At 48.0% G+C, this 24,039-nt stretch overlaps 1 protein-coding gene across 3 annotated transcripts; it reads left to right on the forward strand.

The window, feature by feature from the left end:
• Positions 1 to 564: 564 nt before the first annotated feature.
• Positions 565 to 24,039, forward strand: IRF8 (interferon regulatory factor 8). 3 transcript variants are annotated; one of them, XM_081030927.1, is made up of 9 exons: positions 565 to 676; positions 4,071 to 4,245; positions 9,330 to 9,513; positions 12,099 to 12,187; positions 13,587 to 13,692; positions 14,856 to 14,906; positions 19,618 to 20,004; positions 20,814 to 20,929; positions 21,531 to 24,039. In XM_081030927.1, exons 2-9 carry the CDS (start codon positions 4,072 to 4,074, stop codon positions 21,705 to 21,707), a joined length of 1,284 nt encoding a protein of 427 aa, XP_080887053.1. In that variant the 5' UTR covers positions 565 to 676; position 4,071; the 3' UTR covers positions 21,708 to 24,039. The 3 variants fall into 3 exon arrangements, with proteins under 3 accessions (XP_080887053.1, XP_080887055.1, XP_080887054.1); XM_081030929.1 differs by having other exon boundaries at positions 587 to 676; positions 14,859 to 14,906; XM_081030928.1 differs by lacking the exon at positions 565 to 676 and adding an exon at positions 710 to 841.

The raw sequence follows: 24,039 nt of genomic DNA on the forward strand, positions 1-24,039 counted from the left end.
CCTGATCTTCAGAGGGCAGTGGTTTTAGACACTTTTATTTATTTTTGTTTAAAGCTGGCCGTGTTTCTCCTGCCACCCCCAGTCAAGTGCAGACGACTGGTCATCTAGGACCCATTCTGTAAGTGGCCGGTCCTTGCCGCTTCTCAGGGGGACTGGTTGCCACTGTCTGGACACTACTAGGGGCTTGGTTGGGAGTCACTCTGCGGGGGCCACCTACTGTGTGTAGCATTGCTCTCTGGGCCCCACCATCCCAGCCGTGACCTCCGCCGTCTGACACCCACCCCCCGCCCTGACCTTGACCTGGGCCGCCAGGCGCCTCCGCGGCCCTTCGGGAATTCCAGCGGGCACCCCAGTCCCGCCCCACCCCTGGGACCCCCGGCGCGGACCCCGGAAGATCTCCGGACCTTTAGCCTCCGCCGCCTCTGCCTAAAGTGATTTCTCGGAAAAGCGAGCGCTTCGCAGAAGGCGGAGCGGGCGGGCCGCGCGGACGGGGAGGGCCCAGCGGCTCCTTCTTACCCATTGGCCAACGGGGCCGTCGCTCCGCGCTCCGCGCGCTCCGCCTCCGCCCTTAAAGCCGCACGGGCGCGGGAGCCGGCAGCCGCGTCTCCGGAGGCCGGCGGCCAGCGTGGGAACGCGGGCGGGAGACGGGCGGCGGGCCCGGCGCGCACGGCGGCAGGTAGGTGGCCTGGGCGGCGGACCCGGGCCGACGGGCGCCGCCAGGCCGGGGGGCCAGGGAGCGCGCCCGCGCCATCGCTGTCTCCGGTTTTCTCCCACCCCTCGATCTCTCCCGGCTCCACGGCGAAGGTCCACGTTGTGGAGCGTTGTGTGGCTGCTCCCAAAGGTTGGCTGAAGCTTTCTTTTTTTTTTTTTTATCTCATTTTTCTTAACATTGAGTTTGCATGGATAACTTTAGAATGGCTCATATAACGAAGGGAACTGTTGACCCTGTATTATACCCAAGACCTCCATCCTGCTGAAACCCTGCCACGCGGGATAACTGTGAAACTTCCCGATAACCAGCGGGTTTTTTATTCCCATTGAGGACACTTAGGATGTCCGAGTCGGCTTTGAGTTCCTTTGCTTGCCTCATAGCCTAATAGTCCCTGGCGAGAAAGTCTGTATGGGGTCACAGCTAACGAGAGCATTTTGGTGTAAAACGATCCCAAAGCAAAGAGCAGACTAAGTTGAGATATGCTTCTCACCCACGGCTGTGAAATGCTTCATGAATGGAAAGGAGAGACCGAATTCTCTGGGTTTCTTTTAAAATGATTCCCCCAACGTCCGAGGGGATATACCACAGTTAATTTTATTTTCAACTTAAATTAGGAGACAGTCCTTAAATGAGTGTTCCAAGTGTGTCCTTTTGGATTATGGCAGGTTCCCCCATGAAAAGAATTGGGGATGGTCTAGTCATTTCAGCAAGATTGGAAGCCAGAGGGAGAAATGGCTTGGATGCTTTTTGGGTTTGTGGGGATGGAAGTCTGTGGTGGCCCCGAGAAAATGCCCAGGGGCCCTAAGAGGTGTGGGAGAAGGAGTACTGTACCACCTCTCAGACACATCCTGCAATCTGGTTCGTGGGCCCAAGGCGGCCTCTTTATCACCTGCTGCCTGGGAAACCTGACCCCCGGACCCATTTATAGGGTGCAGATTAGCTCCAGATAGGACTTGGCCCATAAAGACAATTATTACCTAAAAATCAAGGAAGAGGAAGTTATAAACATGTGACTGGGCTTATAAATTTCCTGGCTCGGCATTTGGTGGAATTACTTTGTTAGTGTTCCATAGATCATGATGGATCTTCACTGTATTAGAATCTTAGACTTTTAATGCTACTTAAAATCATGGAGATCATTTCATTGAAAATTCAGGTGGGGCTGTCCATGTGCTGAGATCTCATAACTTAACCATGACTTTTCTCTGTAGAGTGAGTAAACTAAGACTCCCCCTGCTAGGGTGCCTGGAGGTTGGGGTGCCCCTCTGGGTCTGTTTTTCCTCTTTCAAATGAAGAGGGGCTGGGTTAGATGATTTCTAAAGCATTTTCCAGCTTTCATATTCTATGACACACTCTTCTTCTCAATGACATCCCTCTTACTTTCTTTTCTCTTTTCCTTATAAATCACCAAGACATTAGTCCTTAGAAATTTTGGGGTTCTGAATCTATTAGAAATCCTGATGAGAAGGTGTTGATCCACTTTCTTCCAAAATGCCCGTGCATACAAAATTTTGATTGTTGTTTCAGGAGGCTCCTGGAACATGGACTCTAATTTAGGAACTTTGTACGAAGGGGTGAGCAAAATGCTCATGAGAGGGTGCATCTCCTTTAATAGACAACCAGCCCTTCTGTTATATTTTGGCCCCCTCTCACCCTCCTCCACGCAGCTCCTTCCTTAAGGGAGGGGAACGTCTCCTGCCTTTCTCCAAGGAAAACAACGTGTACCCTGCCAAGTTATTTTCCGGGTGGTGGGGGAGCTTGGTGGTGATGGCTTACTTCTCTCACGAGGTGCTCCTCCCAAATCTGTCCTTTATTTATAAACACAAGAGACTGTTTTAGAATTCTGGGATGCTTGAGATCCATTCACTTTGCAGGTGAGGAGAATCTCAGAGAGAGGTTCAAGTGTCTTTCCCAAGGTGTAGTTAGAGAAAAGCCATTTCTTGGGTCCACAGTTTTCAAATCAAAGTCTAATTCCTATTTCACACATTTCACCCCTTTTAAATGCACACCTGGGGAGCTGGAGTTATTGGATGAAAAAGTTACATTCAGTGCTCATGGAACCTCACCTCCTTCTCCCTGGGACCTGAATCCCCTCTCCGACCCCACAGCCACCTGCAGGGTGGCTGGAGTTTCCAAAATGTGCACTTTTTTTGCTTTATGGACCAGCATTGCTCTGGATGTGATCATATTCTTGGGGGGATATTATGTCTTGTCACTGCTGATTTTTTTCAAACTAGTTTGCCTGAAGAGGTCACATTTTCATCAGAAGACTAAAAATGCTATTGTTTTGGGGGGAGTGGGCGTCTGTCCAACTGCCTAGGGGATTTCCACCCCTGTTCTTGTAAATGTGGGCTGTGAGTTGATATGGCATGATTGCTTTCTCTCTTTCTCTCAACTCTTGGGACAGCTGCCTGCTCTGGCAAAAATGTTCTTCCGAAGGACGTCTTTGGGCACCCTGGGATGATGAGGCCCCCCGATTTTAGTGCCTTTTCAAACAGTCTAGCCTGGCTAATTTTGTCTGTAGCCACAGTCTATTTCCTCAGTCTCATCTGCTATCTCCCAGTTGGTCATAAGAGCTCCTGAAGAAGAAAGCTGGGATAGTAATAACATCTGTTATTCAGAGAGAATCTTCTAAGGTCCAGGCACGGTCTGAGGTGCTTTATATACATTGAGCTCTCATTACAATGATGCCAAGCACCAATCATTGTCCCAGCGTTTTAGCCAGTGTAGCTGACATTTTGGTGTTAAATGATACTCCCAGGCCACCCAGCTGAGAAATGGCAGGACTCAAATGGGACCCCAGCTCTGTCCTTCTCAAACTCATGCTTTTTTCTCCATATCGAAGGATATAGCCTGAGGACCTACTGTTTCTCAAAGATTACAAATGTCATAAATGCTCACAAACATTGGTCTAACTGGGCATCAAGTAATGGGATTGGCTCTTAGTGTGATAGGCTGCTCATTGAAGGGATCTGAAAATGTAAAAGTGATTTTTCCATATCTCGTGCTAAGATTGGAGTGATGCCATTAGATGTGCTTGAAAGGGCACATGAGGTGAAAGCTGGAAAATGCCCAGCCAGAATCCTAGGTGGGACCACTATCTGGCTGATGGGCAGCTGCAGGTTTCCCAGGGAGCTTTTCGTCTTCATTCAGGGATCTGAGGTCCTGGAGACAGGCATTGTCTTCTCATGGCAGGTGGCCCAGGGTTCCTGGATCTGTGGGTTTCCCCTAAGTTGGCACCTGTGTTATAGCCCTCTGATTTCCCTATTAGCATTTCTTGGCAGTTTAAGTACCTGGGGTACTGTGATTAATGAGATAATATTTGTAGTGTCATAGAATATGTTTTTTTCTTTCCAAGGATGTGTGACCGGAATGGAGGCCGGCGGCTTCGGCAGTGGCTGATCGAGCAAATTGACAGCAACATGTACCCAGGGCTGATTTGGGAAAATGATGAGAAGAGCATGTTCCGGATCCCTTGGAAACACGCTGGCAAACAAGATTATAATCAGGAAGTAGATGCCTCCATTTTCAAGGTAAAGACGCGACCTGCCTGCTCCCACTCTGAGCACAGTCCTAGGCCGATGGAGGGATTGAGTGACATCTTTCTTATTTTCTTGAAAATTCATCCAGTTTTTAAAAACAAACATTGACTGAGTACAGCATTGTGTCTCAAAAAGTATACTAGGTGATTTTACATCTATTATATATTTTAATCAGTTTGGAGGTCAGTTGTACACTGGTGGCATTTTTGCGGTGAGGAGATTGAGGGTACTTTCTTTACCTCTCTGACCATTTCTTTTGCACGAGGACTAGCAAACGCATGGGGGTGGGGGTGGGGCGGAGAGAAAATACTTCTCTGAGGCCCTCAGACGAAGACCTTTACCCCCTGGGCTACCATCTAAATTCCATTTGGAATTTAGGAAAGGTTTAAGGCTTCCTTCTTGCCAAGTTATTACTTGTGTTTGGCAATGTAGGGTCATTTCAGATGAGAGAGACACCATCTGTCATTACTTCCTGCCGGGTCATGTGGGGTGTCCTGAACCTGCAGCAGATGTCTGGAAATAGTCTGACTTCCCTTGAGAGTAGTAAGTACCCCAAGCATGGAGGGACTTGCTAATCGGTTCTGCCGTTTGCATTGTGACAGGCAACATTGATTGAAAGTTTGCTCTGTGCCAGGCTCGGCCCCACAGGTTTTGTGTTTTCCTTTCCCACAGTCTTGTACAGGAGGTGCAGCCCTTGTCCTTGTTCTGTAGAGGCACTGAAAGGAAAAGTGACTTGTCTAAGATCTCACAGCTCTTGGATGAGGGAGCCAGCATTTGAATGCAGGCACCCCAACCCTGAGCCCATGCTCCCACTCCCTAGCAGTACTGATAAGCAGGATTTTGGCTATTCCACTTAGATTTAGGCAGAGGAGCCAGGAGCCAGGGCAGCACAGCTCTGCAGCCCAGCCTGGTCATCGGAGTCCCCTCCGGACTTCTCTAAGGCTCCAGAAGTGGTGCAAGGTCAAGCTGAGCCCAGGCTTCTATTTTTGCAAATACAAGCACCACAGGCAGTCTGACTCAGAGCCCAGGTTGAAAATGCTGCAGTGTGAGCTTGTTCTGTGGGCCTTGGGGGGCCAGGAGCAGGGAGCGGAGAGTGAGTAAGAGTGGGGGAGGTAGAGGACCAGAATCAGGCCTGAGACCTTGGATGAGTGAGGGGAGCAAGGCCCTATGGGTCCTCAGTGCAGCACCAGATTTTTAGCCAGGGAAGACTGTCTTCTGACACACACACACACACACACAAAACACAAAAATGACAAAAGACCATACCTTGGTCCCAGAGTAGAACATAAATAGGTCACAGTTAGCTTAGGAGGCACTTCAGTCCTTTGAGTCGCTGACGTTTTCAGTGGGGCAATACATATAGCAGGTCTGTTAAATCTGTCATCCGGGGTCGCAGATCTCTTTGAGAATCTGATGCGAGTTACTGGCTCTCTCCAACAAAAGTGGGCACATGTGGACATATTGCACTCAAGGGGACCCACGTGGCTTGAGTATCCAGCACATTTCTTTCCGTCAGGGAACCGAGGTCAGGAGCCTGGACACTGCCAGGGTTTTATGCCACTAGTGCCTCTTTTCCCATTCTTGGAGGAGTGTGGATCCCTCTCTCTCAGAGGTTTTTCACCTGTAGCATCATGGTGCCTTCTCTTGGGAATGACTCTGGCTAAATTTAAACAGTGCCCAAGGTCCGCCCAGTCAGCTGGGAATTCTAGATTATAGGTGGCGATAAGCCAGCTCCTCAACCTCGGTGCTGCTGATACCTAGGACCAAATAGTCCCTTGTTGCGGGGCTGTCCTGTGTGCTGTAGGATGTCCATTAGCATCTCGGGCCTCGATGTACTAGATGCCGGTAGCACCCCTTTCCCCAGTGTGACAACCCCAAACACCTCTGACATTGTCAGATGCCCTTGGTGGGCACACTCTCCCCTCCTCCATGGAGAACCCTGCTAGGAGCTGACCGTGGCCAGGACGAACAGGTTTCACCAGAGGCATGGGTGCTGAGGGCGCAGTTCAGGAGGAGAGTAGAGGGGGCTGGACCGGGAGGCCACATAACCCTGGCTTGTGGCTTGCTGGTGGAGACCCAAGGCCTCTCCCTTCACACTGCTCCCTGCTTGGGGGTCATGAAATAAAGCCCCAGATTTATACATCTTATGCAATGCTCTTCATGGCCGTTTCAACAGCATTGAGAAAAATGTGCAAGATTCCCAATGTTTCCGTTGATTACGCAGTTGCTCAATGTGGCAATCTGAAATGAGTGTACAATCTCAGCAGGAATGGGGGCGGGAGGGAGACAGGGGCACCCACCCAGAGCTGGGAGGCCACTGGGAGGGTGACAGACTGGACTGGTGCAGTGCAGGTGGGAAGAACCCATCTGGCACTTCCCTGAGTTGTGCTCACCCACTCCATCCTCTGAGGGGCACAGCTCTGTGATGTCCACCCAACGTACCTTTGCCATTGGAAGAAGTCAATAGGTAGGACTGGGTTAGATGTCTAGTTTCCTGCCTTAGTCAGTGGATTGTCAGAAGCCACTTATACTGGAGAATCCTTCATTGATCACGGATGTCATTCTGAGGTCAGCTTCCTGGGCCAGACCAGAGATGGTAGACTGTGAAAGACATTTAGCTCATTTCGTACCACCTCCCTGAGCATACTGAAAAGGCCCTGATATCAGCTCATATTTATTTTTAAAAAAGTATTTGGCCTCCTTTCCATAAAGTTGAGGGTGGAAAATTGAGTTTGTGGAGGGTTATGATTCATTTGTTGTTCTCTCATTGACCAGGCATTGTATAAGCCTAAATGAATTAGAACTTACTGAGGAGCACAGATATTTCAAATTCAGTGGGCCTTAGAGGCATAAAAAATAGCATTTGATTTTTAAGACTCGAGATGAGACAAGAATGTTAAGTTAGGAAGAGTTTGCAGCCCTGGGTTGAATGCTGGCTGCTGCTGAGTGCAGAGGCATAGGTTACAGTAGGGGCTGGACAGCCGTGGTGGCTGCTGTTGGCTGGCCTCGGAATCACTCTGTTCTATCTAGAGTTAGGTTTCGGATCTTGCGAGATCCCCCAGCTAAGCTTATATACTAGAGTTGGCCAGGGAGCCCGAGAGGACTCAGGGCAGGCTGGAAGCGGGGTTCCTGATGCCAGCCCAGGGGCCCTGCTTTGTTTTTTGATATCCTGGCTTTCTTCATGGGAGTGAGTATGAGCCTTGAGAAAACCAGTGACTGACAGCATGTAGGCTGGGACAGTTCTGGATAAATATCAGCTGGGACTAGCATTGCCCCCAAATCCATGCTCTTCAAGGTCCATTTGTAATATGGATTAACCCAGTGGTTCTCAAACGGGTGTGTGTGTGTGTGTAGCCTGATTTTACCTCCCTGGGGGATATCTGGCAATGTCTGGAGACATTTTTGATTGTCATAATGGGGGTGGGGCGTGCTACTGCAGGGATAGGTGGAGGGGGTGGGTGGAAGCTAGGGGTGCTGCTAATCCTCCAGCCATGCACAGAATGATCCGACCTCAAATGTCAATAATACTGAGGTGGAGACACTCTGATTTAACATAAAAAGAAACTGAAATTACTGTTCAGTGTGTACATGTTTTCTCTTATATTTCTCTGGGAAAAAGAAATTCATGCATGGTCTGTGATGCAGTTAATAAATGATTGAAAAAAAGATTGGACAGGATTGAAACCGTTTACTTTGAAACATATTTCTAAAGGGGAGTTTTGCATCTACGTCAGGAAAGGAAATGACTGCTCATGCTCATGAATAGGAATGTTCTAACAGTTTCTTTACCTTGAGCAGAGATGCAAAATCTAAGCTCTGAGCATCAACAGAGGAGGGAGTGCTCCCAGAGAACTGGGAGGTCTTGTCTTCTATGAGGGGAAAAAAAGCCAAGACTATTTTAAACGGAACTGTGACTCTTAAGGGAGTTATGGAGTTTCTTCTGTAAGTGTGATTTCCTGGCCACTTAAGTCAGAATCACTGGCTAAAGATACAGGTTTGCAGACCTAACCCACACCAATGAATGAGACTCTTGAGGGACAGGCCCAGGAATCTACATTTCACAAGCCCTTGAGAACACTTGGCCGTAGTGGAAATTCACTGGGTTGGAAATCAGAAGAGTTGGCATGTAATCCCAGACAGGGTCACCTTGGGAAAGTTACCTCTTAGAATTGCATTTTCCTGAGTGGGGGTTGAGAATTCCCTCTCGATCTGGTATTAGTTTAGTGTGGAAGACATGTCTGATTTTGCGTAATGTCAAAGGGTATTTTCGCTTGACAGTAGTGACCTCCTAATTGATGTGTCCTGTATTCTAATTTTGAACTTAAAACTATGCCCATTCACACGTTTGATTTTTAAAATTTTTTTAATGCCCCATTCTACATTCCAGCTTTCAATCTCTGGAACTAGTTCAGAGTCTAAAGTCTGAAGAGGTCAGAAAACCAAACTGTGAAAAAAACCATCAGAGAGGGAAAACATTTCATTGCATTTTAAATAGTGCCGGAGAGGGGGTTGGGGGGCGCTGGCACCCAGGAGGTTAGAATAAATGCCAAAATGCAAAACAAAATTTCTATTAAAAGTAGCAGGGCAGTGGATGACCACACACAGAATTTTTGCAAATGTTCCCTTTTCGTGCTAAATTTTCATGGTAGGGGTTGATAAACACACACACACACACACACACACACACACACACACACACACACACAAATTGTTCTTTGTTTTTAACATTCTAGTGAAACCATGTCCAACTTCCTCTTTGTGCTGCTTGACCTCAGGCTCCCCCTGGCCCTCTGGTCCAGAGAAGGATTTGTGTGGGGGAGGACCCATGGGCCTGGGTTCCAATACCGGCTCAGCTGGGCAATCTTGGGGGACCCCTTCCTTGCCTGGATCTTTTCACATCTGCCAAAAAAGTGGTCTAATGGAGGTCTCTGAGCTCTGAAATTCCTTGAATGAGAGATGATGGCCAAAAATGACTTTCAGGAGCGTGAGAATGTGCTGGTCCTGACCGTGGCCATTGGGTATCTGTGGTCAATGTGCCAGCCGTGTGTTTCATGTGCTGCTTTCTCTTCCTTCAGGCCTGGGCAGTTTTTAAAGGGAAATTTAAGGAAGGGGACAAAGCTGAACCAGCCACATGGAAGACGAGGCTACGCTGTGCTTTGAACAAGAGTCCAGATTTTGAGGAAGTGACAGACCGGTCCCAGCTGGATATTTCCGAGCCATACAAAGTTTACCGCATCGTCCCCGAGGAAGAGCAAAAATGTAACTATCTTTGATGGGCACTCAGCCCAACAGAGGCTGCCGGGCTTGCATCCCCCCACCGGAGAGTCTGGGCTTGGGGTCAAAGTCGCCGCCCACAGGGTCCGGGGCGAGTGGTTTTTAAGCTAAACAAAATAGTTCTCTCCTTTGTATAAGCAGATATGGAGATCTCTTTCTGCTGACCTCACCCACCATCTGCTGACCAAGTGGCAGCTTCCAGTTGAGTGAGAGGCGGCTCCGGCTATGAGGGGAGGAAAGGGCGGGGAGATTGGGTGGCAGCCAGCTCTGCTGCTCACTGTCAGGCCAGGAGTACATTGGAGGACTCCCCCGGTGACGAGATTGGTCAGGAGGACGCTCTGACAGTGTGGAAGTAATTCCTTTTGTTTGCTAGTAACTCTCAGAGGAGGCTTGGGGAAAATAAGGTAGACAACGAAGGGATGGCTGATGAAGGTAGAGGGTAAGAGTCTTGAATGAATTTGTGGTGGATGGCACTATTGATATCATTGCTGGAGATCGGATATGACTCAATATCATGTTAGATCCTGATCATTGTTTGGGAATTCAGGATGTGATAATTCCTGAAATCTCTTCCAGTTGTAAAATCCCAGGAAAGCATTTGTGAGGAGTTTAAAGCAGGGTTAGCAACACATCCCCCAGGCCTGCTTCCAGGCGTTCTGCTCAGACAGACATCACTAATCCATCTAGAGGTATGGAGCTTGAATCTGGGTCCCAGAATTGTTTCCAAAGTGGCATGCTGTGCAGCTGGTAGGAATCAGAGCTGGCCCATGAGATAAAATCTAATTGGCCATTGCTGGTTTAAAACATTCTTGTAACTCACTGATTTTTCTCAGCCATTCGATGTAGCAATTAGAATCATGACTCAACATCCTTTTCTCCTTAGAAGTCCATGGGTAGTCCAGGAATGCCTGAAAGACATAGAACCCTCAAAAACTGCTTAGGTCTGTGCAGAAAGTCTGAGTTTCAGCTCTTCCCACTGTGGGGAGGTTGAAAATGTAGATGTATCATTTAAAAAGAAGTTAAAATGGTGACCCTAAAAAATATATAGTGAGCCTCGGTCAGAGAGTTATTTGACTCATTAATGAGGGAACCAGCATGATGACCATGATTGTTTGACAGAATATAATACTGGTGTACATGGTCAGTGAGAAACAGAAGGTTGAGCTGATCTCATGAGTGTCCAACTGGACGATATAGCCATAGTTCGGGGTTATCTTTACTCTCCGTCATTTGTAGCTTAATTACCTGTAAATTAACCCCTGGCTTTACTGAGTCTGAAGCCTAATCGATAGTCAATACTAAGTCAGACAAACTGACCATACCCTAGAGAATCAGATGGTCCTGAGGGGAGGCTAGATAATACTCTGGAATGGCTTGAAAAGGCCAAACAGTTATCTTTCTGCTTTATTTCCAAGTTTTGGATACTTTTTTGTCATCACCAAGTAAATTGTGATTTGAAGGAATGGAGAAGTTCTTCTGACTCCCCCACCCCCAAGACCAGTGAAGCTTGAACTGGCAGGTGACCCTAACTTGTTTATAGCATGGGGTACAGCCAGCATCACCTGCAACAGTATCTGTTAAAGAACTGCTTCTGTAACAGGTTCTCGGGGCAGGGGTGGGGTGGGGCACAGAAACGTTTCATTTGCATAATGCCTCCACAGCCCCATTCTCTTCTGTACTTCAATGATTTGCAAGCTACATTGGGGGTGTCCCCACCTGTCCCCTACTTCCCCCATCAAAAGCTTCTAAGTGAATTCTTGAATCTATCAAAATGGAATCAAAATTCAGTGAGGGTAAAACAGCAGGTCAATTCTGTAGATCATTGGGGACTAATGAATTCCAAAAAATGTGTGAGTTGGTTATAATCTATGTCACACTGATAAACTTAATAAGGCATGTTTCTGTCTGAGGAAGAGGCATAAACGTGGGGAAGAAACTAGCCTGGTCCAGAGTGCTTGTTGTGGAAACACTCGTGGGCCTTTAGAGGTTCCTGACGAAGGTGGGTTTGAACTGGGCATGGGCGAGTGTTTGTGGTGTGCTGGGTGTGCGTGCATGGAGCGTGCATACAAATGCATACGTGTATATTTGGAAAGGCCAAAAAGAGATTTCCTGCCGACTAACTTAAAAAAAAAAAAGACTCCAACCTGCAAGCCCGTTTTGCCAGAAGATCTTTGAGTGTCTTGACGTGCCCCAGCTTATAAATTTCACCTCGGTAGGGTGGTCAGCGCCTGGAGTCAAGGGTAGCTGATGTGAATTTAGTTTAGATCTCAGCAAACGGAAGAGACCACAGTGCTGTCTCTGTCCTCTAAGTGTTAGAAACAACAACAACCAACTTCTCTCTTTTAATGTTGCTGATCAGATGACTGAAGAAGCATGGGAAAAAAATTTATAGGCCTTTCCCAAACCCAGGAAGACCCTTATTGACTATAATTTCCTTCAACTCAGCATTAAAAAAAAAAAAAAAACCAAGCAAACAAACAAAAAACAACCCACAGATTATGGCCTTGCTGAGGGTTGTGATGCCTCAGTGCCATGGTCACGGTTTGTCACATTTGTCTGGTTTTCCATAGGCAAATTAGGCGTGGCGACGTCTGGCTGTGTGAATGATGTCACGGACATGGAGTGTGGGCGTTCCGAAATTGATGAGCTGATCAAGGAGGTGAGTGGGGGCAGCATTTCCAGGGGTCTGACCCCGACCACAGAAGCTGCGTGTGTTTTGGTGAGCATGTTTCCCAGCAAACGTTGCTTCCACCCTGGCAGGGCTGGAAGGGGAGGACTGGGCCACCCTCGTGAGGCCAGCCTCTGCCAACTGGCCTGCCCCTTCACCTAGTGTCCCCTCCTTCGTCCTGAGGACTGAGGCAGACCTGTGTGCTCTGTGTCAGTGACATTCCCTCAAGCTCTAGACTTTTCCTATTTAACCAGTCTGAATGGCAGTCTTTTATAATGCATCATATATTGCTTTGCCTTCTTAGCAGGCTGCCGTGAACAAAATGTAAACTGTCCTTGCTTGGGGTTGTCTCTCTGACATGATTACTGTACTAGCTCTCATGGCTGGTGGGCTGCCTGTCTTCTAACATACAGCTTTTCATCCTTGATGGCTTGGAAAGCTGTGTCACCAAGCTGATTTGAATTGTATGTAATGTCCTAGTTAATAGGCTGTAGGTAAAGGCTTAATGAGATCTCAGGCAATGGGTATTTGAATACCCATTTTAGCTATTTGGATGTCATTTTCTTCCACCTTTAGCTTCTTAACTAGTTTTTTATGGCTATTACAAGGTGGACATTGCATAACTAAAATAATTGCACACAGCCCGTGCAAAAGGTGGTGTGGGTGCCATAGAAATTCTTAATACTTGCATGGTCATGCTAGAAGCCTTGGGGAAAAAAAATTATTTTCAAATTAAAAAAAACACACAGGGTAGCTCAGGAGTCAGAAACTACAGATAACAAATTGTAACCTACTCTAAGCTGCCTGCCTTTTCTGCACATGGCAGCTGTTACATGTCTGGGTGGTCTTTGGCAGCAGACTGAATGAATTCCTGGCTTCGTGTCTCTCCGACAATGTCCCATTTTCCAAACTAGACTTTTCTGCCGACTCAGCTAAGTAAGTGAGATAATTGGATTGGCGCAGGGGGATCACAGGAAAAGCAGATTTCAAAAACATTTCCTAATTGGATTTATCAACTTCCTGTAAGGAATGGGTCAGAGATGGAAAATCTAGACATGGCGCATCGAGTGAGATTCACTAAAACATGGAAGAGTTTGTTCAGTGTCACTGTTCCTTGGTGTCCCAGAATTGCAATAATAAATTGCAGTTCCATGTAAAAGCCAATAAACTTAGTAGGGACTGTCAAGAGGCTAGGAATGTGGTTTGATCAGGAAGCCCACTGAACTGTCTTGCATCTTTCAAGATGCAAAGGAAAACTTACCTGTTATCTTGTGAGATAAAGGTGGCAATATGGTTTTAGTGAAGCATAAGCCGTTCATCTTTATGATCCTGGGGCCCTGCTCTGGAAGCCCAGTGACTGCACTGTTCTCTCTCATCCCCGATCACACAGCCTTCTGTGGACGATTACATGGGGATGGTCAAAAGGAGCCCTTCCCCACCTGAAGCCTGCAGGAATCAGCTCCTCCCAGACTGGTGGATGCAGCAGCCCAGTGCAGGTGAGGATGGGAGCCCAGGACCACCCCAAGTGGTGTGGGGGCTGGACTTAAACGGTTTCAGCCTCACAGTGGCCAGGGCCGGTTGAGGGCAGGGGAACTGCTATAGTGCCTATTTTATTGAAAGTAACTGAGCCCAGAGAGATGGCCCTTGAGCTCTGCAGAGCTCAGTCATGCTCTTAGCCTCGTTTGCCACTGCCTCCCAGGAAGGCACACGTGTCCTTCCCATTGCAGGTGTCCTCTCCCCCCTAGGCTCCTGGGAAATTCGGAGGGGACAGAGTGCAGTAAACTCCCAGACAAGAAGAAATTTGCAGCTCTGGGCCACATTGTCTATTAGGTCTGCCATCTAGTTTCTTAGGACATTAATGAGCCCTCAGAGCCAAGCATAGCCCAGAGCGGCCGGAGGGCAGGAGATCACAGTCTAGGTAGAGGCAATGGCTCACTGGGAGCCCTGGATTTGAATCCTCTGTCGGGAAATTGCATGTCTTGTATGAGGCTCAGTTTACTCACCTGAAAAATGGACACACCAGGACCTGCCTCACAGGATCTTGAGGCTAAATGAGGCATGTACCCGCTTATTAACTTTTGATGACACCCTTCCCCATGCTTGAAATGATCCTGAGCATGAGTGTCTTTGCTTCCTCCCTTGGCCTCTCCCCCACTGTCCCCTATAGGATATGGGGAGGTGACAGCTGGCCTCAAAGGTTACTGGGGTGAGGGTGGGGTCAAATCAGGGGACTCTGGGAGAGGCCCCTTCCCCTGGGCTCAGCAGTACCTCTGTGAATCTGGCTTGGGCTTAAGCTCCACTCCGAGACAAGCTCTGGATGGTGGGCATACAGTCCAGCGATATTTCGGGAGCAGGCCCTCGGGGGGGAAGGAAATGTGGCCCCAGAGTGTCACACTGACAAATGGTCAGAAATCCCACAGTGCAGAGGAAGTCTCCCTCCTCCATGCTGGTTGGGTTGAGGTCTGGTTTCTGCATTTATGAAACATGAGTCGCCGCACTGAGAGGGAAAAACACCAAATTCAGCGGAAGCCTGTGGCAGGGCCTCAGGAGCACGCCATAAGAGGCTTTTTAAGAAACTTTTGGAGAGGGGGAGCCTTCAGGCTGGGTCCCCACACAAACTGGTCTGGCTAGGTCCTGATCTGCTTTTCTCTTTCTCCAGCAGGCTTGCCACTGGTGCCGGGGTACACTGCCTACGATCCACACCATTCAGGTACGAGGTGCCCTGGGCTGGGCAGGGTCGGGGAGGGCACTCTCTGAAGACAAAGCTTCAAGGATCTGTGTGGGTTCTTGAGGGTCCGTGGACAAGTGCGATCTGGTGTTAGAAGTTGGGCACCTAATTCCTCCTTTTCACCGTTTGACTTGGGAGTGAGCAAGTGGAGGGCCTTCTCGAGCCTCTTCTCGGATTGGACCAACAAATAGATCCAAAGAGCTCTGTACAGGTGTAACCGTGGGGGAGAAAGTGTGGGGACAGATACACCGGAGGCCCAGCTCTGCCCCTCTCACGTGATCCCAGGCAGAGTCCTTGAACCATGCGGAACCTCAGGCTCCTCATCTGTAAATTAGGCACAGCAATAACAACTACCTCACGGGAGTGTTGTGAGGATTAAACGTAGTGTTATTAAACTTTTCTGGTAGGGGCATATTGGTCAATGAATTTCACTGGTGTCAGTTTCTTTTAGTCTCTCCCACACCCAAGTTTAAAACAATCATGATACTAATAAAACAATGGTGGTGATGGTGGTGATGGAGGTGGTGATGGTGGTGATGGTGATGGTGGTGATGGTGGTGATGGTGATGGTTGTGATGGTGGTGATGGTGATGGTGACAGTGGTGGCTGACATTTGTGAATGCTGACTGGGTCCAGCGTCGTCACTGACACACTCATGGCCTCATCACATTACCCCTTCCCACCACCCCTAGTTAGGTGCCATTATTATTCCCACTGCACCAGCTCAGAAACCCCTGGTCACACAGTATGTGGGCTGCAGAGCTGGGGCATGGCCTGCCCTCTGTGGACAGAGATGGACTCAGTACCACTGGTATCTAATTATGCTGGGGACTCGGACATCGCTCCTTCCAGTGAGCCCTGGAATTTACATTGAGGCTCCTGGATGGTGTCTTCAGAGCAAGGGAAGCCAGTGTGTTCCCCACCATCTGCTGGGTTCTGTGAGAAGGGAACAGCCTGACTCATCAAGATGGACCACAGAATGTTAGGGCCGGGGTTCTGAGGCCTTCTGTCACGGAGGAGGAAATGGGGCTCAGAGAGAAGTGCCTTAAGCAAGGCCCTCACGGGACGGGTGTCTTTGGGGTGGTGGAGGCAGGTTCTCACCTAAGCAAGAAAATTATAAAGAAAACAATGGCCTCGTTCATCGAGCTCTCATGCATTGCACAGCAGCCCTGGGGTCTGTTATAACTGCTGCTTCACAGATGAGGAAACAGAGACTTAGAAGTTAAATTGCTCATCCAAGGTCACACAGCTCGGTAAGCAGCGTTGCCAGGTTCAAACCCAGGCATCTGGCTTTGAGTGTGTTTCCGATTTAAATTGGGTAGCTTCCACGCTCAGCTCCCATTGGCCCTGGATCATGGCCTTGGGCCTTTGACCTGGTTAGCTCTGAGCTGTGGTCTGCTGACCAATGCTTTCTGGGGGCAAGAGAGTAGCCAGGCACCAGGCTGCAGCATCTGGGTGAGGAGACATAGTCTGAGGAGGAAGCTTTCTCAACTGATTGCAGAGCTGTCTCAGCAAGCAGCGAGTGGAGTGACTTGCAGACACTGCCTCTTGCAAAGAAAACCCTACAACATTCCTTTAGAAGTTATGGATTTTGGTACCTCTGTTCAGTTCACCCCTCCATTCCCCCCCAGTTGATGTAAATAAGTTGATGTTAGGGGTCCCCAGTTCTTAACCCTGCAGGCCCAAGATAATGTAATGAATGAAATGGCAGGTGAAGATAACAGGGAGTGGCAGAGACTCTTGCAAAGTAGAAGGACCATACCCCACTGGGCTGCTTGTGGGAGAGGGTACCCTGTGGACTTGCAGACACAGCCAGGCTCGATTTTCCCATTTCTCTAGAGAAACCAGACGTCGGGATTTTTAGGTGCAATTGTCCAATATAAAAACGTTGCAGCAAATCTGCGTTAACAACAGCCCACTGTGCAGGTGGAGCCAAACATGACTGTGGCTGCCTGTTTGTGCTTTTGACTGTATGTGTTTGACATGATTGGGGTACAGGGCTGTGCTTGAAACTAACAGTGTAGCTCACTGCTTAAGAACACAGATGTGAAGCAGTCTGCCAGGAGGGGAGAGCATCCAGGCTCCTCAGTTAGCAATTGTGCCAGTGAGGGCAAACGCCTTAGCCTGTCTATGCCTCGGTTTTCTCACCTGGAAAATGGGTATATTTTTTAAATAGTCTCCATCTCATGGGGTCACTTTGAGGATGAAATGGGCTAATAGGTCCATAGCACTGGGAACAGTACTTGGGATGTGCTGTGTGGGCCAGAGACTGTGGCTTATAACCTCAGGTACCTCATCTGTGTCGCTGATCTTTTGTCCTATCACTCCAATTTATTTAATAACCGCTTATATGGTGCTGACATATGCTAAGCACAAATACAAACTTATGCAATCCTCATAGCCACCCAGTGAGGTGGGCGTATTATTGTTTTCACTTTGCGGATGGAGAAACTGAGGCACAGAGTGGAAAAGCTGCTTGTCCCAGGTCACACAGCTGGCAGGGGTCTGCAGAGTCTGTGCTCTGCTGCCACTGTGGTCAGGCCATTCCCTAGCAGGGTGTCCTCAGTGGGTGAGTAGCTGTAACGGGAGCAAGCCATGGTTGTGGTGGGGCTCTTAGAATTGCAGAAGGGCTGAACTGAGTCCCTGGTGGCCCTTGATGAGTGGCTTCTGCTCCATGGGTCTCCACTGCTCACCTGTAGATGCGGTGAGTCCTGGCTCAGGCCTTTCCAGCGCAAACCTTCTCTGAGCCTAAGCTGTCCCATGGCATTGGGGTCAGTAGGATAGCCCCACCTGGGCATCTGGAACATTTTGTCTGCCGCTCCCTCTGAAGCAGTCCGTTCACACGGTCGAGAGATGCTGTGAGATAAGGCCTCAGCAATGACAGGGCGAAGGGACAGACTGGTGACAGAGTCATCTGGAGTGTTTCATTCATTTGGGACAAAGTTCAGAATTGTTCTAGAGTGAAGGAAGTGGAAAGTGTCAAGTCACCAGGCGATGAGGACATTGCAGAATTGGCGGGTAGGAGGATGGTGAGTGGGGTGTAGTGAGACACGGGATTGGATGCTGGGGCTGCCGCTTACATGCTGGGTGACCCCATCTGGGCCTCAGTTTCCCTAAGTGTCAATAAATGCGTTGGGCTGGAGCACCTGCAGTTCCGACCCCCAGCCCTGCATGATTCTAAAATGCCTGTTAACTCCAACGTGGGAGAAAAAGGAGCCTGGGAATAGTAGTGGAGAGTCTTAATATTTAAGAAAATGTTTCTGGAGCAGAGCCCAGTGGGAGGGTCCAAGGAATTGTAAGTGCACAGCGGTGTTAGCCCAGGTGAGGTAGGTGGCCACCCACAGGGCCGCCCCTCGTAGTTATGCACAACTCGAGGGGGTACCATGAGTTGGGGTGTTCACAGCTTGTGGGGTTCCAGGGAGCAGCCCTGGACTGGTCTGCCACACTTAGAAGGTGCCCTAAACTCACCAAGCTCATTGATGGTGCATGTAATTCTTACAGTTTAAGGCTATTAAAATGCAGATTCCTCAGGTGGTATCCCTGAATTTAGCTGTTGTCTTCATTTCTACTTTAATTTAGAGGTGTCCAGACTTTAGTCACTTACGCTCCAGCTTCACAATTAGTTTCGTATCCGGGTACCACTGTTAGTAACATCCTATTTTTCTCTAAATATCACTTTTTCAAACTTGTTTATTTAAAATGGGGGCCATCTATCATTGCCTATAGAAGGAGAACGACTGCCAATTTCTGTAAGTAGGAAATCAGAGGTTAAAGCAAATTCAGTGAAAACCAGACAGTTTGGAAATTCTGGCCAGATATTACCACCTGCCCAAGGCTCTTGTCCGTTTGTTAAAAGGAGGGTTGTCAGGATTAGGTGTTAAAGATCCATGAACACCAAACTGGGGCTTTCTTTTTGAGGTGATCAGAGATTGAGAAATATTGAAAATGGAATAATCTTTTCATTTATTCAATGCTGTATCACCCTACCCCCAGTCATCTTATGTGTAGCACATTATGGGAAATGTTGCCTTAATCTGAGTGTTTTTCATACTCTTTCCTGAGAACAGGTTTGGATGATAGGTTTTGGAGAGATTCTTAATTTGAAATCCAGAGAATCTCAAGGGAACCGTGAATTTGTCGAGAAAAAGATTATATTTTTATTTTCATCAACTTTGAATTCAAATCTAGAATTTCCTTCCATTATGAATGTAGGCAACAGGCCATATTGTTATACAGTATTAAACTAACTATATATCTAGATAACATATAATATAAACTGTAACATTGTATAATATATAGTATAATATTGTATAATACATATGTTAATATTATAACATTGTATGATACATAGTATACGAATGTTATACCAGAACCTGTGAGATGAAGCTATTTTCCTAAGAAATTAAGTTGTCAAAACCTCTTTACCAGCTCTTCCCCAGTAGTACAGAGAGCACTATAGTTTTTTATATTCAAAATCATTGGTTTTTTTAGTAATTCTGTGTATTCATGCTTATAAAAATTATTATTTCTAGAAGGGGTGCATGAACTTCCCAGAATGCCACAGAGGTCCTCTTAGAGGCACAAAAAGTTAAGCTCCCCAGTTTGAGAGAAAGAAAGGCTCTGGGCATTTGCATAGGAAGGACCAGGGAGCCCCCTTTCCCTCAACCCTGACCTGTCCCCCTCTTTCCCACAGCCTTCTCCCAGATGGTCATCAGCTTCTACTACGGGGGCAAGCTGGTGGGCCAGACCACTACCACTTGCCCTGAGGGTTGCCGCCTGTCCCTGAGCCAGCCAGGTCTGCCCAGTGTCAAAATGTACGGGCTCGAGGGCCTGGAGCTGGTGCGCTTCCCGCCAGCGGACACCATCCCCAGCGAGCGGCAGAGGCAGGTGACGCGAAAGCTGTTCGGGCACCTGGAGCGAGGTGTGCTGCTGCACAGCAGCCGGCAGGGTGTGCTGGTCAAGCGGCTGTGCCAGGGCCGCGTGTTCTACAGTGGCAACGCTGTGCTGTGCAAGGATAGGCCCAACAAGCTGGAGCGTGACGAGGTGGTCAAGGTCTTCGACACCAGCCAGTTCTTCCGAGGTCTGTACCACTGTCCCCTGCTGTCCAAGTCTTAAAGATCCTGCCTCCTTCCCATGGGCCATTTGCCGCCCACAGTCCTTGTGGGGATATGGAGAGACCAGGGTCACGGGTGCGGCAGGAGCGCCCCTAGCATTTGAATCCTGCTCTGCAGTTTCTTGATGAGCGATCCTGGGGACCCTCTCGGTGCCTTGACTTCCTCATGTGTAGAATGGGAGTGCAGATATGTACCTTTCTGGTGTGGCTGTCGGGAGGACAAAGGAACTTCACTCTTTGCAGCTCCACTGTGGACTGTTCCCACACCCAGGGAGCTGGTTAGAAATGCAGAGTCTCAGGCCCTACCCCTGGCGCTCGGGATCAGAATCTGCGCTTGGCCAGGTCCTCGGCGATTGGTGTGCACTGGCCTTGTACACAGAGTCCTCAGGACGACACCTGCACACACCCACAAGTCAGCTATTGTTATTCTGTGAGGCGTATAATTAGGACCCCACCCCGTGTGTTCCTTCTAGGTCAGGGTGTCTGAAATCATTCCGTCTGGCCACCTGCAGTGCTGCGTGTGATGTGACCCCCTTCTCTGTGTCCCTCTAGCTCTCTGCTCCTCTGCCTGTAACAGCACTGGCCGGGAGCTAATGTCATGTCTCTCCTGCCACCTGGTCTGAGAACTGGAGGCTTCCTGGGGGAGGGCCCTGGAAAGGTGGACGAGCTGGCATGTGTGAGCTCAGGTGTGAAAGCACTGAGGAGCCCACCTGGTGAAGAGGGTGGTGAGGCCAGGACTTGCAAACAGCCGCCTCTTCCCCCTCATGTCTTTCCAGAGCTGCAGCAGTTCTATAACAACCAGAGCCGGCTTCCCGACAGTCGAGTTGTGCTGTGCTTCGGAGAAGAGTTTCCAGATATGACCCCCTTGCGCTCCAAACTTATTCTTGTGCAGGTAAGTGTGGGCAGCTTCAGGGCTTGTGGCCAGATCTCCTAGCGTCAGCCTACACATCAGGACCCAGTTTATACTCGGCCCACAGAACAGGCAGCACGGACTTGTGGGCAGAGGCAGGGCTGGGTGAGACCTTCAGGTGGGGGAAGTGGATTCGTGCCCCCTCTGAACCATCTTCTTATGTTCCAGGACTCTCATAACCTATGTGTCCTCTTCTTTTTTATTTTTCCTGTTTGGTTTGTTCTGCTAAATCAAAACATCCTTCCCAGAAAGAGTCCACCTTGCCTGAAGGTCTAAGTGACAGAGTAGGGGTTTGCAAGCCCTTATTTAACTACAGTCAAAGGAATGAAACTATAATGGTGGAATTCCGGACCCTGGCTAGCTAGATTGGGGACAATATTGGGAGAGCATATATAGGGCTCCTTGTAGGATTACTGCTTGCCCTTTCTTTGCGTCTGCCTATTCTGGGTTCATTCATTTGGGACCCATGGGGACGTTCTGCATGATAGCCTAGGACTGGGTAATCAGAGAATCTGGCTGGGGTCAAAGCAAGTCCCACCTGACTTCCCACCTCCCTGTCTTACTTTGTGCACCATCCCTCTAGATTGAACAACTCTACGTCCGGCAGCTGGTAGAAGAAGCTGGGAAGAGCTGTGGTGCTGGGTCCATGATGCAGGCTCCCGAGGAGCCCCAGCCAGACCAGGTCTTCCGGATGTTTCCAGATATTTGTGCCTCTCACCAGAGACCCTTTTTCAGAGAAAACCAACAGATCACAGTTTAAGTCTCTCTCTTGGGCACCCCTACCCCGCCCACATCTCACATGTCACTATTACAATTACTGTCGTAATTATTTAAGGATGTGGGGTCCTCTGGCCTGGGGTGGGATGCCTCATTCTGCTCTTAATTTAGTAAGGGCATTCTCGGAGGCCTCGGCATTGAAAACAAAGCTGTATCCACCGTTCAGATATAAGCATTGAAACTCATGCCAAATGGTATGAATGTTGTAACTAGGATTAAAACATTTATTTCCTGCCCTTTTTCCCTAATTATCATTAGTTGCTATGATTCTTTTCTGCATTTTGCGATAATTGACCTTTTCAAACAATGGGCATTCAATTCAGCTAGTCCTTAGCTGCTTCCAGGAGAGACATTTGGAGATGGACTTTGCAGAACAAAGCAGCTTTTCATCTTTATCTTTTGTTAGAGCTATAGCTGTTTGATTTCATGTGCTTGATTTCATGTGAAGTATCTTTTTACTTTTAAGCATGATTTGAAAATACTTAGATACTTAGCCTCCCTTTAATACATGAAAACAAAACTTTTGCCTTGTGAGAAGAAGGTATATTCTTCCCAGAATTTGGTGCTAGGAAAGCATTTCCATCACCAGGTGAACTGGTGTATTTTCACCTTCAGACAATGAGAAATTGCCCTTTGGCCCTTGTTGCCAGGAAGCTTAGAGCTAAGTTAGAGCTAAATTTATTTTTCCATTTTTATAATGAAACCAACGCCAAATACCTCTCTCTTTTCTTCTTTCTGAATTGTTTTGACCTATTTTAAAAATATTTGTACTTTTAATTCTACTGTTTTACATGTCTTATTATAAATTGCTTTGAAGCTTTTCTTTTTCTTACTTTTTCAAAATTTTTTATAAACTGGGCAGGACATAAACCACAAGTTCAAAAACTAACTGTGGCTTGTACGAGCATTCTGATTGTGCCTTCGATTCAGTCAACCCATTCACCAGCCGGTGGTGTGTAGTGTGTGGGCGTGGCTAGAGTGGAGTGGGGGCTGTGGATGACATGTGTTAGCCTGTCACTGCTACACTGGTCCTGGGGTGGACTGTGTGGGAGAATGCCTTCCCCCATCCTTACCACTCCTTGGGGATCAAGATGGTCCCACTCCATACCAAATTCTGCTCTTCAACAGAGTTGTCTCTTGGGATTTCAATGGAGAAGTCCCCGTGTTAGCCTTAGAAGAACTTACCCTATTTACTAGCAAAGAAGATGCCCTTACTACTCCCAGAATGTGTCAAAATGTTTACCCTACATCATAAGGCTAATCAAAAGCTGGACAGAAGATGGAAAACAATGGCTTGGCTGAATGATGGTGGCAATTCACACCACCATGTGTGCAGGATGCAGGATAGCCCATCTCCACAGCCACTTTAACACCTGAAACTAATAAATTAAAAAAAAAATCCCAATAAACCACAGTAAATAATAGAAAACAAAATAAAAAAAAAACCAAAAAAGCACACCACTTTCAGGATTAAAAAGCACTTGAACATTTTTTCTAAAAAGGTGGTGGATGTTGCTAGGTTGGGGCGCCTTTGCTTTGTCTGTTTGTCCCATGTGGTGCGCTGCGGCTGACAGAGATTGGTGTGTTGAGCGCTGGCCCCACTTTTTGCCAGTGCAGCGTTTGGTGATCTGGCTGAGTCCGTCCTGCCAAGGGTGTAGACACCACTCAGTTTTAGGGGGGTGGGGATGGTCCTTTTGCCTCCCTTCCCCTCTCTTGGGGGTGGGGAAAAGAATCTTTTTCTCTATTCTTTTTCCTTTATCACCCAACCTGAGTCACCACCACCCCTGACTCAGAATCTCACAATGAAAGGGCAGGAATGGGGCCTCACCTGTCAACACTCATTCGGAGAAATGGGAGAAGGTGTTGGGGTTTGGGGGACAGATTGTCCCAGCTCAGCCAACCTGGTGGTCTTGTAACCACAAAAGTCTCTCATTTAAAATCTGAAAAGCCCCAGAATGCCTGTTCACTTTCCCATTTTTACTGCTATGAGGATGATGCAGGTGTAGTGCTAATCACACTTCATAAACATAGGACCTTTGCATGTGTCTGAATTGACATGAGAGTATAGGAAAAATTTAGTACAAGTGGCTTTTCTCCTTTGGTCAACAAAGTGAGCATGACCTTTTTAAGGCTAGCGTACTTTTTTTCCTGCAATTTTGTAAGATACCAATCGGCTTTCGTCTGTAGTGCAAATGAATGTTAAAGCACACACATCTTTAATGTACTGAATGAATATTTATTTTTGTATGCATTTAAAAAGTATATTGATCTCTTTTTATTCTTTATTAAAATAAATGCTCTTTTTTTAAAAACTG

This window comes from Rhinolophus hipposideros (genome assembly GCF_964194185.1).
Source record: "Rhinolophus hipposideros genome assembly, chromosome: 21".
NCBI lineage: Eukaryota > Metazoa > Chordata > Mammalia > Chiroptera > Rhinolophidae > Rhinolophus > Rhinolophus hipposideros.